The following is a 14,112-nucleotide window of genomic DNA, read 5'->3' as shown; positions in this document are numbered from 1 at the left end:
TTGTTAGGGTCATTTCCTCATTATTCTTGTTGTTGTTGTTGCTATCATTGTTCATATTCTCCATGCGCTGTGCAGCACAGTTTTTCAGAATTAAAATTGTACTAATAATTCAACTCATTTCCTTTTGACATGTATCACTTCAGTATCCTTCAATGCAAAGTAACATCTGTTTGACTACTGTACTAAATACATATGATGATGCCACGCCATTTCCAATCACTTACAAATGTAATCTATCATTTATATTACAGGCACCATTCTTAATATTAAAGACGCTTATGCGCATCCCTTGTTCTACAGAGGGGTAGATGAAACAACAGGTTTTAGGACAAGAAATATACTGTGCTTCCCAATCAAGGATGATTCAGGTTAAAGCTTGATTTTCATGTTCCTATTTTTTTATTCCAGTTTAATACTACAGCAGTAATGTGCGTAACCTGTCAAAGCCCTTTTTTTTTAAATTTATTAGTGGTTTATTCACTACCCCATCTTTCATTGCACCTGTCTGAGATTTCTCATTCAGCAAGTTGTCCCGTTACAAATTACACCAGTTCAGTCAGATTTGTAAAATTTTTTCAGAAGTGGGAAATATGCTTGCTTGCTCATTAATCAGCAAATTCAGTTTCTATCACCTTTTATGGCTTAGCACAGAACAGCACCAGAACCTGGTCAGGGAAATGGCAAAACAAAATGTAATCCTTCCCAAAAATGTGAAAGTTGTAAAATTATGCACCCCATACCTGAAGACCAGAGAATCTGATCTCAAGCATACTCCTACTGTACATCACAGAAGAAATCTGTAGCAACAGCCCGTTATATTACCAATTTCTTCATCATGCCAAACCTACATAATAATTAAGTAGAAAAATTGGCGTCACATGTTCCCCTCATCCCTTTGAAAATGTGGACACCCTACAGTTTAGCTGATAGATTTTGAAGTAGACGGTTGGTATATTTATGTAATTGATTAGGCTTGTGGCTATTCAGCTCACTCAGTTGAGTGACCAAGTGTGGTACCCACTCAGCTGTGTATTTGTTCTTAATGCTAGCAGTATCAACAGACGCAAAGTAACTGATAATAGAGTCTGCGTCATCAGTCAATCTTGCTCTACTGATTCCCACTGCCGTGCCCAGCAGTATATGCCCTTGTCAGATGTAAAAAACCATGTACCATGTATCTTTCTAATTTTTCAGAAAAGGTCATCGGGATAGCAGAACTATGCAATAAAATAAATGGTGAGTTTTAATTTATATGAAGAAGGTTTACTAACAGTATTTAAATAAGAGTAGAAAGCACATCAGAGAATAATATATTTCCTATGTAAAGCAGCATGATATTCATTTTGTCATTTGACAAAATTGTATGATTGCAATTTCATTGCAGGAATACCTTTCATTGCCCCATACATTAGTTTCCAATTATCAGAATTGAAAATGACAAGATAATAGTCGATAGAAATATGTAACAATACCAATCAGTATGTGCCATGGCATATTGTTGACCTTGCTATGTGGTAATGTACTGCTAAGTGGTGATGCAAAAGTAATGTTTTAAACAATAAAAGAAATACTTCATCAAACAATCTTCACAAATTCTATAATAGGATATAGTTTTCATCATATAAAGAATATTTTAGTTTATCTTTTTGTTCTCATTGATAACATATGTAAGTCTTTATGATGTAAATGATTTCAGGGTCACACTTTACCAAGCATGATGAGGAAGTGGCTCTTGCATTCTCTGTGTACTGTGGGATAAGCATTGTACACGTAAGTTGCAGCAGTTATTTGAAGCTTGTCTCTGAACCTATATACCAGGCCAGAAATATTTAGATTATGAATCACAATTTCTAAAATCTTGGGCAGTGATGCTGGAGCTACTATTCTGAAATTTAAATATCAGTAAATTTTAGATTAATTGCATCGCAATCCCCAGATTTGTATGGTGACCCCATTTTTTTCCATTATGATGAAACTGAATGGTTTAAGCTTTCCTTGAGGAAAGATTTAGAGAAGTTGAAACATTTCCAGCCTGTATTTTCCTTCTGTGAAGTTTGTGCCATTATTTAACATCAGATATACTGGTTGTGGTCATCAGTTTTTCACAAATACTTTCATGTATAATGAACTTTAAAATTCACAATGGCTTTGTTGTTCCAACAAGGATACTAAATCTAATTTCAGTACTTGGCCTCACCGTTTTTCAGTACCGTGATTTTGTCTCAACCCAAAATAAGGTTGGAAACATGTTATCCACAATGGACTTGATATTTTAAACAATAGTACAATGCAAAGACATTATTATTGAGTTCATATTTGAACCTTTACTTTCATGATAATTTTTTTCTAACTTGATTATTTTCACAGAGTTTGCTGTACAAGAAAGTGAAAGATGCCCAATATCGTAGTAAACTGTCCAACGAGCTCATGATGTATCATATGCAGGTAAACACCAGCTTTACTGATAATCATACTATTCTTCAACTAATCACCCATGAAACTTCAGCAAGCCTCACCCAATGAAAATACTGCCAGGGTTAATTAGTTGAATGTATAGTTTGAGGAGAAAGAATGCAATAGGCCTATCAAATCAAACATTCATGTACTTCATGCAGACAGTCAAGTGTTGACAGAATTTTATTTGTTTTCATTTTGCTGGAGAGTTTCAAGGTTGTCTTGTAAAGTTAGTGAAAGTTACAGAAAGTAAAATGTTTGTACCTAAACTCTTTTATCTGTGAGCAATATGAATCTGTATCCACAGATTAATCATAATGAGTGTGAGAGACTGACAACAACACCCATACCAGAACCCAGAACATTCCAGCCAGATATGGATAGATTCAGTTGTATTCCAAGATCCATTGCTGAATCAGACACTTCTATGGTAGGGTTTAATATTTCACCATCACTGTAAAGAGTAAATATACTGTCCATAGCATTTCATCAAGTTTATACACATCATTAAAATACAACTCATATTTTAATGCACCACTCTTGGCACGGGAATTGTTGTATTGGCAACAACTGTATTCTGGTAATAATCTTGTGTTATTGGATAAACAAAACAAAACAGCACATTTTAGTAATTATGTGGTATGTTATGCAGACTGTGTATTGTTTTGCTCCAAGTACACCACCTTTCCTTCTAAGATGTGAAGCTCACATGAATATGTTTATTCACCTTTTTCCTCATTATAATCCATTGCAAGCCTCAAAATGTCTGTCAGAATTCCTTCTCTACTCTTTGATTACTCCCTTCATAAATATTGTTTCATACTACCTATTGTGTGACATGTATTCTTCTGTAGGCTGTTATCAGCATGTTTGATGATATGGGATTCATAAGGAGGTGGAGGATAAATAAGGCAACGTTGGTTCGCTTTTGTCTCATGGTTAAGAGAGGATATCGAGATCCACCATACCATAACTGGTACCATGCCTTCTCCGTTGGCCATTTCTGCTACCTCTTGTATAAGAATTTGAATCTTTTGGAAATGTTGACGTAAGTATTAAAATGATAGTACATGTATTTATATGAATAAAGGTTGTCATTGTAAGGAATTCTAACAACGTTCTTTTGGAAAATTAATTTACAATCATTGTCTTGTTGCTTTTAATAAAAGGGTCTAAGGAATAAGTGTGCATGCATCATAAAAACTAATAAAGTTTATGTAAACTGTTTTTTACACTGTATCACAAGATTGCTGTAAAGGGGTCTGTTCATGATGTCTATCAATAATCAAATTCAGATTCTGAGTCCAAACCCAGAATTACATATGTAATGCTTTCACTGGTCTGGTAACAAGCCTCCAAAGCATACTGAACTGTTTGATAGGAAACCAAGGGTCAGCATTATGTTATCAACAGTTTTTTACAGCAGTCAATATTGACATGAATATCCCTTATCATCTCCAAATATTATGACACAACTTCCATTTTTTATTGAAAAGTAAGATTTCTTTTTTAAATAATATAATGTTTGAATAGGTACTCAGTGCAACATCAGTATGCTTCTTTTACTAGTCGTTTAGGCTACAGTGATGATTTCAAATTCCATCAGATGCCTTCTATGTCCATAGATTGTAAAATAAACAGACACTTTCAATCACCTTTTTAGGCTACAGTGATGATATCAAATTCCTTCAGATGTATACTATTTCGATAGATTGTAAAATAAACAGACACTCTCAATTATGTGTGTCAGTGTGTTGGTACAAGTTGCATGTAAATGATTATTGTATCAAAAAGACTTCATCTCTTTGTTTTCAGGGAGATGGAAATATTTGCTCTTTTTGTGGCATGCTTGTGTCACGACCTGGACCACAGAGGAACTAATAACACCTTCCAGGTTCAATCAGTGAGTATTTATTCTGTTGCTGTGTAATCAAGAGTCAGTGTTATGTAAATAGAACTGGCTGGTTATCCTACAGCGCACATTTGCATGAACTGCCATGGAAGTCATAAAGAGCTTACAAGTCATTTTTTTTTCATAGTGGCTTTTATAAAGGTGTGTACATACTGTTGTAAAGATAAGAAATAAATATTGAAGTGTAGATTTCTCCAGCTTCTGATAATAATCTGTTCATCAAAGAGAACTCTCTGAGGAAGAAATGAAGAATAGAACCGTGGGTGAATGCCCTTTACACATCAACAAATATTCTTCCCATTTTCTGAATAATAGATAATATTGCTAGCTGATTTTTACAAGTATTTCACTTGAACAGAGATAGAAATGCTTTGTAATTTGTTCACATGTGCCAGGATTTCCATGGTATTCATGCCAGGGTTGTTATCTACAGTGAAATATTTTGTCATGTTATTTTATATGTCAATTTTATGAAAATTCACTTCAAGTACTGGTAGTGTCACATGTTAAACTTGGCAAATGTCAAAAGGAGTGACTTTGCCCATTCCAGTTTCAAGATGTGTATGTGTTATATCAGACAAGTAGTGTGATACTGTGTCAATGTCACTGCTTTTCTTATACAGCAGTTGTACTTCACGCAAAATATTGTAGTTAGGTATGTTTGATTGTAATGATGAGTTTTCTTTTGAAACTAAGTATCAACTGTGATGATTATGTGTACATGTAGCTGCATGTAAATGAGAAACATCTTGGTGACTCATGAGAGTCAAAACACTTTCTAGTGCCCAAGATGAGAAGCAGCTTGGCAATTTCTGAGTGTTTTTGAATGCTGTGTCGGAGATTTTCCCCAGCTTACAAGAGCTAGGCCTACATACCGTGTATGTATGCATAAGATTGCCTTTGGCAAAGATCATAACACCAGTGCAATGATACATTGACCTGCTGTTAAGAACAGTGAATCCCAGGTTAAAATTGCTGAACTCTGCAGCTACAATCAGATAAAAAAGGGATTTGGAGAGGTGAGCCAGCTCAACAACATAAAAAAATTGCTTTTAAATTTCAAAGCATGAAAAATTGTCCAGCTTTGCCATACATATTTTGATACTGTATGGGAAAAATGTGAACACAATTTTAGGAAACACTGCATAGTTATTGAGTGGAAAATATTTTACACCAAAGGCATAAGTATAGATCAGATTTTTCTGGACTAATGAGGATCATATTCATTTATCATTCCATTTCCCTCTCTGTGTGGTTCAAAGATTTTCCAGCCAGTCTGGTTAAACAAAAAAAAGACCTTGCCCTTAGGATGAGTTGAAACATACACCTGCTTTGAAATATCATGTTAACAAAGAAATCAGAAAAGACTTTATCTCAGCTAAGGGAAATTAAAGGGCAGTATCCTAGGGGTGAGTTGATTAAAGTAAATTTCAAGGCCTTGTATGCTGAATAGTAAAACCATTTTAATCAAAATCGGCATTTACAGTGCTTGCTTTCATACTGTACATATCACCTGCCAATCGCGTCTGTGACATTATCAGACTGTGTCTTTGAAATGCCATAAATTAATCAATGTAGTTAATAAAGTATTAATGTTGATACATGTACCAGAGCATACCAGCTGACATGCTGTAATCATGCAAGTCATAAATTATTCGATAACAAACGCTGAGAAACTGATGAATCATCCTTAAGATTACGCACTCTAATGATAACAGTTATACAGTGAATGAAATGGGAGTTATTAGTTCTCATCCTTTTTCCTTTCCTTCAATACTGCAACCTGCGTTCTGAAAGACCAACTATAGCAAAATTTCAAATGCAAAGCAATGATATACCCACCTTTTCATTCATTAATAATTTGTTTACCCATGTTATTTTTGCATTCCAGCAATCTGTATTGGCTGCCCTTTATAGCTCTGAAGGCTCTGTATTAGAGGTAGGAAAAAATCATTAAAATAGCTATTAGAGTAAGATGAAATTGTGTCGTAATTATTTAGCATATATTGTTGTGTGTTGTTGTTGTTGCAGATCTTGTGAATTTAGCTCCTGTAGCCTATAAACCTATTTGTTGTATTTTGTAAAATAGAGAAGTATTTGTTACTATTTCCGGCCTAGATTTGTAAATCAAACAATGTTCTATAGCCAACATGTACATCAGTCTAGTCAAGGATTTTCTGAATTTTGAAGCCATGGTTTTCAAAACTGGAACCAATGCTCCCAAATCAATAGGAGAAATCTCATACAAAGGGTCACCTCATCAGTCTGCTGAAATTTAGACAACAAAACAGCTATTGAAGTATCTTTGGGACTACGGACGTTATTGTCATGACTTTGTCCAAGATATATTTCGGTGTTCATAACAATATTCCCCATAGCTCAATCAGTTCTTGGAGAAAGTAGTTTTCCAATAATAATTATGACAAAAACCCAAAGAAAGTACAGGAACAAACGTTGCACGTTGCAAATGCTACTCTCTGAATGAAATACAGTATTAGTTTGTAGACTTACATACTTCCAAGGGTACAAATTTTTCTGCCTTCTGTTTGCAGTAGATTGTCACAAATGAAATTACCCCACAGCAATTGTTGACAAATGATTCTTTAAACAAGGAATCTGCCCTACTTAAATTCTATGTAATAAGGTATTTAAGATTTTTTGTCTTTTATGAGCAAGCATTACAAGCCCCAAAAATGCAGAATGCAAGTAAAGTGTGCTTTTGAAATGTGGTTGTGTTTATATATATATGTATATATCGTGGTGTACTCCTATCACAAGCTGTAGATATAAATATATATAGAAACAATAAATATTATTGTTATCGCTGATACTCACATCATTGACACTGTATTATATTGAGTAATGGTGGCTTTTTACAACTATGCTTTAGATAATACTTTTTGTCTTAGTGCTCTGTTAAACTGTAACCAGGTGTCCAGGGTCAATGTGAGATTACGAAATCAACCAAATATGTCTCTTAAGATATTGCTGAGTTTTGTTCTGTCACAGGCACTTGACCATCTCATGGGATTCACTACCCATTAAAATTTGCTTGGATACCGTGCAGTTGGGGATGTAGTGATAACCTTTAGTCTGTCTAAAAATGGTTAATACTAATGAAGCTTCAGTTATCCCTCTGAGGCTACAAAGATGTAGATAGCAGTTTGCAGAGGATGTTCTGAAAGTGAATTATCCAACCAATTTGTGTTTTTGTTTTGCTTTCTTTCTTTAATTTTAATCTTTGTAGCGGCATCATTTTGCACAAGCACTATGTATTTTGAATACAGATGGCTGCAATATCTTTGAAAATCTGACCTCTCCGGTAAGTCTTATTTTTTACATTATATGTCATCAATTTTACATTGGCATTCAAAACTTGATTTTCCTGGTTACATGTGCTGAATGTTACTGTAGAAATTATCCGATGCACAGAAGGAGTAAAGTAATTGCAGTTAAGTTTGATCATGTCGTCAAAACAATTCAAGATGCCTCTGATATCTTACAAAATAAAGACTTAATATAGTGTACTAAAAATAACATTTTTATATGTAAGCAATAAATAATTTACTCAGCCTGGTGGAGAGGTAATTCTTATAGAGCTAATGCCTTGTCAGTCTGTTGTGTCATATGGTATTCCTCCGATTATAAGACCTGGAGTTAGCAACGTTAAATGGGCGTAATTATAATGGGAGTCTTATGATCGAGCAGGCCCATGTTTTCTGCCGACATTTCTATTTTTAATAATGACAATTTCTTCATGTCCCTTCAGCATAACTCCAGACTTTCACACTTTTTTGTTAGAATGTACAAAAACTTACACGGGAAAAATTTGATGAAATATTCTGGCCAACTCACAAAATTCGAATAGACATGATTTAATACAAGTACCTATGTACATGTACTTTGACAGGCAACCATTCCTCAAAGATGAAACACAGATTGACTCCCTAACCTAACTGACATGCCTTTTTTTGTCCCTATTAATAATTCAACTGCGTAAACAATCCCTGGCTAACCAATGATGGGTGAAATTACATGTATACTTTGCAACAATTCTTGAAAATCTAAGGAAAGTCAAAACAGAAAGTCAGTCATGTGTCACCTGATCAGCATCTGTTAACTTTGTGTACATACATGTATCATTACATGCCTTTGCTACACATAAAAACAACCAACCTTTCTGAGATCTAAGGTCAGTGTTGAGTAAAATAACGACATGGCAATGAAATTCATGGCAGTCATCGGTCAGAAATCTTCCACTGTGTAAAACTGTGGGCCACAAACAATGAAATTGCGTGCAAAACAGCACACACATCATGGATCAGCATGTAGTAATGAGGCGGGGATTGGACTATTCTAGTAAATGGAGTAGAGGCCACAGAAGGTTACAAACAGAATGTTACACAAACACAAGTACATTGAAAAATTGAGTTTTACCTACTATTCCATCATGGGAATGTCAAATTCATATCAATTGAGCATCTTTAATGATTTTTTTTAGGTCTAAAAGGAAATTCCAACCACTATATAGTTCACAACACCGTGCTCATGCTAAATCTTTAGTTGGTCAGTCAGCAACAACTACACATACTGTATTATGTGATTGTTGAAGTCATACTATCGCCAATTTTTGAGTTGTGAATTTGTGGCTTTTTGAACTAAAGTAGGATGGGGTCTTATACACAGATCTATAGCAATTTTGAAAATCCCCTAAAAGTGTGGGAGGGTCTTTTACTCAAGTGGGGTCTTACAATCGGATGAATGTAGTATTTGTGAAGGTTTTTCATTCACAGTCCTGAGTTTAAAAGGCATTTCAATTGAAAATGTGGTGGAAGAAGTTCAGCTAAAACAAGACCTTTGGGTCACTGAGGATGGCATTGTGACATTTCAACCTTTCATTTTATTTTCAAAAGTTAAGACTGAAAGTTCACACATCAGTCGGCATGTATACATACACACACATGTACATGAGTCCTTGCTGCCTTTGAGCATACCTACTTGTCTGTGACAAAGAACATTGCTTGTAGTCCCATTATAGGTCAAAATGAGTGTGTCCTTCAAACGTTCAGCAGTCTCCTTTGATGAAGTCCTGAAGCACTTCCTTATATATGAGTGGACACTCGACCTTGTATAGCAATCCATTGTGATAAGTGGTTAACAAGATGTATGAAATAGAGGAAATCTCCCCTCTCTTCCAAACTATTCCTTTTGCCTCAACCGAGTGTCTCATTTGCAAACAATGAATTGTAATGATACAAGGCAGTGCCGAGACAACAATGAACTGTAGAGTGAGGCTTATGCTAGCTCAGGCAGATGTCATCATCCAAGTCCATGGATCTCATACAACTGATTTCACTCTACCTCACCGATACAGTGTCCAGTATATCCACATTGTGTAGATGGAACCCAGGATGTTATCTTACGCAAAAGACAGTGTCATAACATAGATGCTTTCTGAATCAAGTAAAACTACAGCAGGTACATGTACACTTGAGGTTGAAGCTTGACACCCCATGTTACAAGAGAATGAATTTTCAAATAATTGACCGCTATATACACATTACATAAACCCAATGAGATGGCATAACTTTTATGAGACATTCTCTTCTTTGTGTTGGGTAAATATATCATGGATTCTATGCACACAATGTGTGTATACCTGACACAATATTGTGTATTAAAGTAGAATGAAGTTAGCTGTACGAGGAATTACAGGTTACCAGAAAAAAATAAAAAACAATACCCAGATATGTTCTATTTTACCATGTACTGTATATATCCTTATTAAGGTAGTATGCCCGTTGAAAATGAAAGACTTAACTTTTGTTCAAATTTTCCATAGCTTTAAGGTATAATGCATCTCGGGGACAAATGTTTGGACTCTCAAACTTTTCCAGTTGTTTTCTGATCTACCCCTTGTTTGGGCTCATTTTGAAGCCCGGCCTTTGAGTGAGAAAAACTTCTACCATCTTAGTTTTTGAAAATCACACATTTTATTTTTCACCATAAAGTTAACACAGGGATGGCGGCTAGTTTGAATTTCAAATACCTGTAAATCTAGGTATAATTAAATTTGTTTCTCTAGTAGTATTAAAATTTGCATGATGGCCTCCGATTTTTATTCTTAATTTTGAAAGTGAATGCAAATTGAAAGATTCCTGATTTTTATTCTTAATTTTGAAAGTGAATGCAAATTGAAAGATTCCTGATTTTTATTCTTAATTTTGAAAGTGAATGCAAATTGAAAGATTCCTGATTTTTATTCTTAATTTTGAAAGTGAATGCAAATTGAAAGATTCCTGATTTTTATTCTTAATTTTGAAAGTGAATGCAAATTGAAAGATTCCTGATTTTATTCTTAATTTTGAAAGTGAATGCAAATTGAAAGATTCCTGATTTTTATTCTTAATTTTGAAAGTGAATGCAAATTGAAAGATTCCTGATTTTTTCTTAATTTTGAAAGTGAATGCAAATTGAAAGATTCCTGATTTTTATTCTTAATTTTGAAAGTGAATGCAAATTGAAAGATTCCTGATTTTTATTCTTAATTTTGAAAGTGAATGCAAATTGAAAGATTCCTGATTTTTATTCTTAATTTTGAAAGTGAATGCAAATTGAAAGATTCCTGATTTTTATTCTTAATTTTGAAAGTGAATGCAAATTGAAAGATTCCTTGAGGAAAATTTGAGCAAAAGTTTAAGCCTTTCACTTTCAAGGTGCATACTACCTTAACATATTTTGGGCTAATGTGCAGCATCTCGGAAGCTTACTATAACTATTAAATAATACAAATAGACTCCCTAAGTTGCTGTGAATAGTCAGATATAACCCTCCTAGCACGCTGCACATCAGCAGCATATTTCTGCCAGTATAACATGATATTACAAAATCAGGTACATGTATTTATGTGGTGCATGCAGTTCTCATGAAAACATATAGTGAGACTGAGCCATTTATCATTTTAATGCACCAGACAGCTCATGCTGTTACAATATATTTTCTTCATGTCAGATTTCATCTTTCCGTGCTATTGTATGGAATGGCCAAACAAGCAGGGATAACCTTTTTTCCTTCCATTCCAGCATAGAATTTTCTTTTTCTCTACAAATACAGTAATCCGATGATAAATCATGGAAGATGCCTAATGCATTGTTCCAATAATAAATCATGGACTGTGCCTTATGCATTGTTCAATTCTAAATTTTATGAAAGGTACATCAGCCTCGGGGTATTACAATGTAAACATAAATGCTAGAGACATAAATCATGTGGAGTGTTCAGCCACAGGCACATTTGTTATCTGTTCAACAAGACATTTCAATGGCTGACAGTGTTAAAACTCTTGTTGATAATCATTCAGTTTTGATTAAAGCTGAACTGTTCAAACATTTTCTGTGCAGAAGTAATAATTGGCTTGACTCATTTATTGTACTCCTAGCTGTCAAAAGATGTAAAATTTGCATTTCACTTTGGTTTTCTAGTTTAATTAACTCAGTCTAGCTGTGTTAATTCTGAGGCTGTATATGGATGAAATTGTAAAGTGTTAACTGGGAGAAAATTCTCCAATTAATGGTTATTCACAATATTCAGCACTGTCCAAGTGAATACTCCATGAAAATCAGAATAAATCTTCAAATTTTAAAAGTACAGTATTATATTTACAGGATAACAATCTTATTCATTTGATTTGGTTCATGATTGATTAGTAAGGCATGAACTGAAGAGCCAAATGGTGTGATATTTAGAATTCTATGAGATACCACAAGAATTCAATGCTTTTGACCCAGGTGCCCTCCACATAGATCCAACTCTGTCTCAGAATGCATCAAAAGATGGATGAAGTCAAATGTCAGTCTGTTAAACACTGTATCTTTTATTCCAAATGTAGGAATATCAAGAGGTGTTGGACTTGATGCAGGATATCATTTTAGCAACAGATTTAGCACATCACCTTCGGATTACCAAAGATTTACAGAAGATGGCTGATGGTAGGCAACATACATATTTGTGTTTGAATGTTTCAGAAAGTATAATCAGAAAAAGTAATAGTAAGATAGGCATGGGTGGGGAGGTTGGAAAAAAGTAGTTTGGAACATTTAAAGTTCTACAAATATCGATGGACTGAACATGAGAGAATGGAATTAGGAAGGGGCACTGAAAGCTGTGGGTATATAATAAGTACACGATTGATGACTGGGAATAAATAGACCAGTGGACAATACTATATGGGAACAGAAAATCAATAGCAATTTTGCTGTATGTATCTGCGTAGCTGGTTTAATGGCTTCTGTCCATACTGCTAACTGATGCATGAAAGACTTCACAGAGTTAGAAAACTGAACACTGAAATGCAATCTTGTGTTGCAGAGGGATACAACAAAGATGACCCCAAGAGTCATAAGCTTCTACTCTCCTTATTGATGACATCTTGTGATCTCTCTGATCAAACAAAGAATTGGAAAACCATTAAGAAGATAGCAGTAAGTGTGACATACTCAGAATGTGTGATTTGCATAATCTGCAAAGTTCTTGTTCTATGCAATGTTCCACGAATTAGTTTTCCTTGAATTTTGTGTGATCTCCATGGCAAGTACAGTGCTTCACTTTAAAATGAATTTTTCAAGAGTGAGTTGTCATGAAAATTGAGGCACTCAAAACCTAATGACTTGACAAACTGCCCACTTGTATTCATCATGACTGTGTAGCACTGTGCAGAATTTTCTGATTGCGTCAACTGATAGCGTAAACCAAATGATGTAGAATGGCAGTTTTTTGAATCATCATTTTTACAAGTGCAAACATACAGTAAAACCAGACTTTTTAGCGTGAAAATTGTACCATAATTACAACATCAGCATACATATACATACCAGGATGCACAAAGCAAGGCTGGACAATTAAGGTCATATATACAATTACAGAAAATTTGCCTTAGAATAAAGAATGTTCCATCTGTCATAAGATGTAAATCCTAAAACATGTATGTTTTATTAGATGATTTTCGTGGTGGAGTTTGAATGAGACTGACATGTGAACAACAAAGATGATATTTATCTCTAACAAAATGAATTTTTCAACTTCTACAATGGAAAATTGTGCCATATAATATGCACTCATAAATGACTAACATCCTGTGACTGATAGACAATAATTTTCTTAACAGTATATCTTCTCTGACTGAATACTTGATGTGAAGACTATGCATGTTTAACTTTGTTCTGTGTGTAATGGTATTTTTTGCACGTTAGTGAGAGGTCAATCAAATTTTCTGTGATGAATCCTGCGTGAATCCTGTTGTAAATAGAATACCAAATTTTCTGTCGTCAAATCCTGCTGTAAATAATTTTTGTGATCCAGTTTCTCTTTACAAAATATTTTCTTCATGCATGTGACGTGTCTGACGGTAAAATTGTTTGTAGAGAGGATATTCCCAGGTTACATCTTCAATTCCTTTTAGGTGTTTTACACAGACATCTCAAATACTAGTTTCCATTTAAAGGTCACACAGTGTATTTGCAACATTTACTCTGTCAGGCAGCTATCAGATCATTTGTCATGGCAATTGTTCTCAATGGAAGATATCAACATTGTGATCTGTCCATAAAATAGACTTTAGTATTACTCTGTTAGAATTTAAAAATCTAATGTTCCATCAAATGACAAAATTGTACAAGCGACTTTTTTCTAATTCCCAACAGGAACTCATTTACCAGAATTCTTCAGCCAAGGAGATCTGGTAAGACAGA

At 34.5% G+C, this 14,112-nt stretch overlaps 1 protein-coding gene across 2 annotated transcripts in view; it reads left to right on the top strand.

The window, feature by feature from the left end:
* Positions 1 to 14,112, top strand: part of LOC139132029 (cGMP-dependent 3',5'-cyclic phosphodiesterase-like) — a 48,146-nt gene that overhangs the window by 26,662 nt on the left and 7,372 nt on the right. For both annotated transcript variants that reach the window (XM_070698400.1, XM_070698399.1), the window contains 12 exons: positions 252 to 368; positions 1,195 to 1,236; positions 1,697 to 1,770; positions 2,368 to 2,445; positions 2,762 to 2,884; positions 3,309 to 3,502; positions 4,270 to 4,357; positions 6,258 to 6,305; positions 7,614 to 7,688; positions 12,255 to 12,354; positions 12,734 to 12,846; positions 14,065 to 14,102. In XM_070698400.1, the coding sequence (XP_070554501.1) occupies positions 252 to 368; positions 1,195 to 1,236; positions 1,697 to 1,770; positions 2,368 to 2,445; positions 2,762 to 2,884; positions 3,309 to 3,502; positions 4,270 to 4,357; positions 6,258 to 6,305; positions 7,614 to 7,688; positions 12,255 to 12,354; positions 12,734 to 12,846; positions 14,065 to 14,102 (1,090 nt within the window). The remainder of the gene's footprint in view (positions 1 to 251; positions 369 to 1,194; positions 1,237 to 1,696; positions 1,771 to 2,367; positions 2,446 to 2,761; positions 2,885 to 3,308; positions 3,503 to 4,269; positions 4,358 to 6,257; positions 6,306 to 7,613; positions 7,689 to 12,254; positions 12,355 to 12,733; positions 12,847 to 14,064; positions 14,103 to 14,112) is intronic.

Source organism: Ptychodera flava, chromosome 4 (genome assembly GCF_041260155.1).
Source record: "Ptychodera flava strain L36383 chromosome 4, AS_Pfla_20210202, whole genome shotgun sequence".
Classification (NCBI taxonomy): domain Eukaryota; kingdom Metazoa; phylum Hemichordata; class Enteropneusta; family Ptychoderidae; genus Ptychodera; species Ptychodera flava.
The sequence above is the reverse complement of the archived record's forward strand: the minus strand, read 5'-3'. Positions and strand labels throughout refer to the sequence as shown.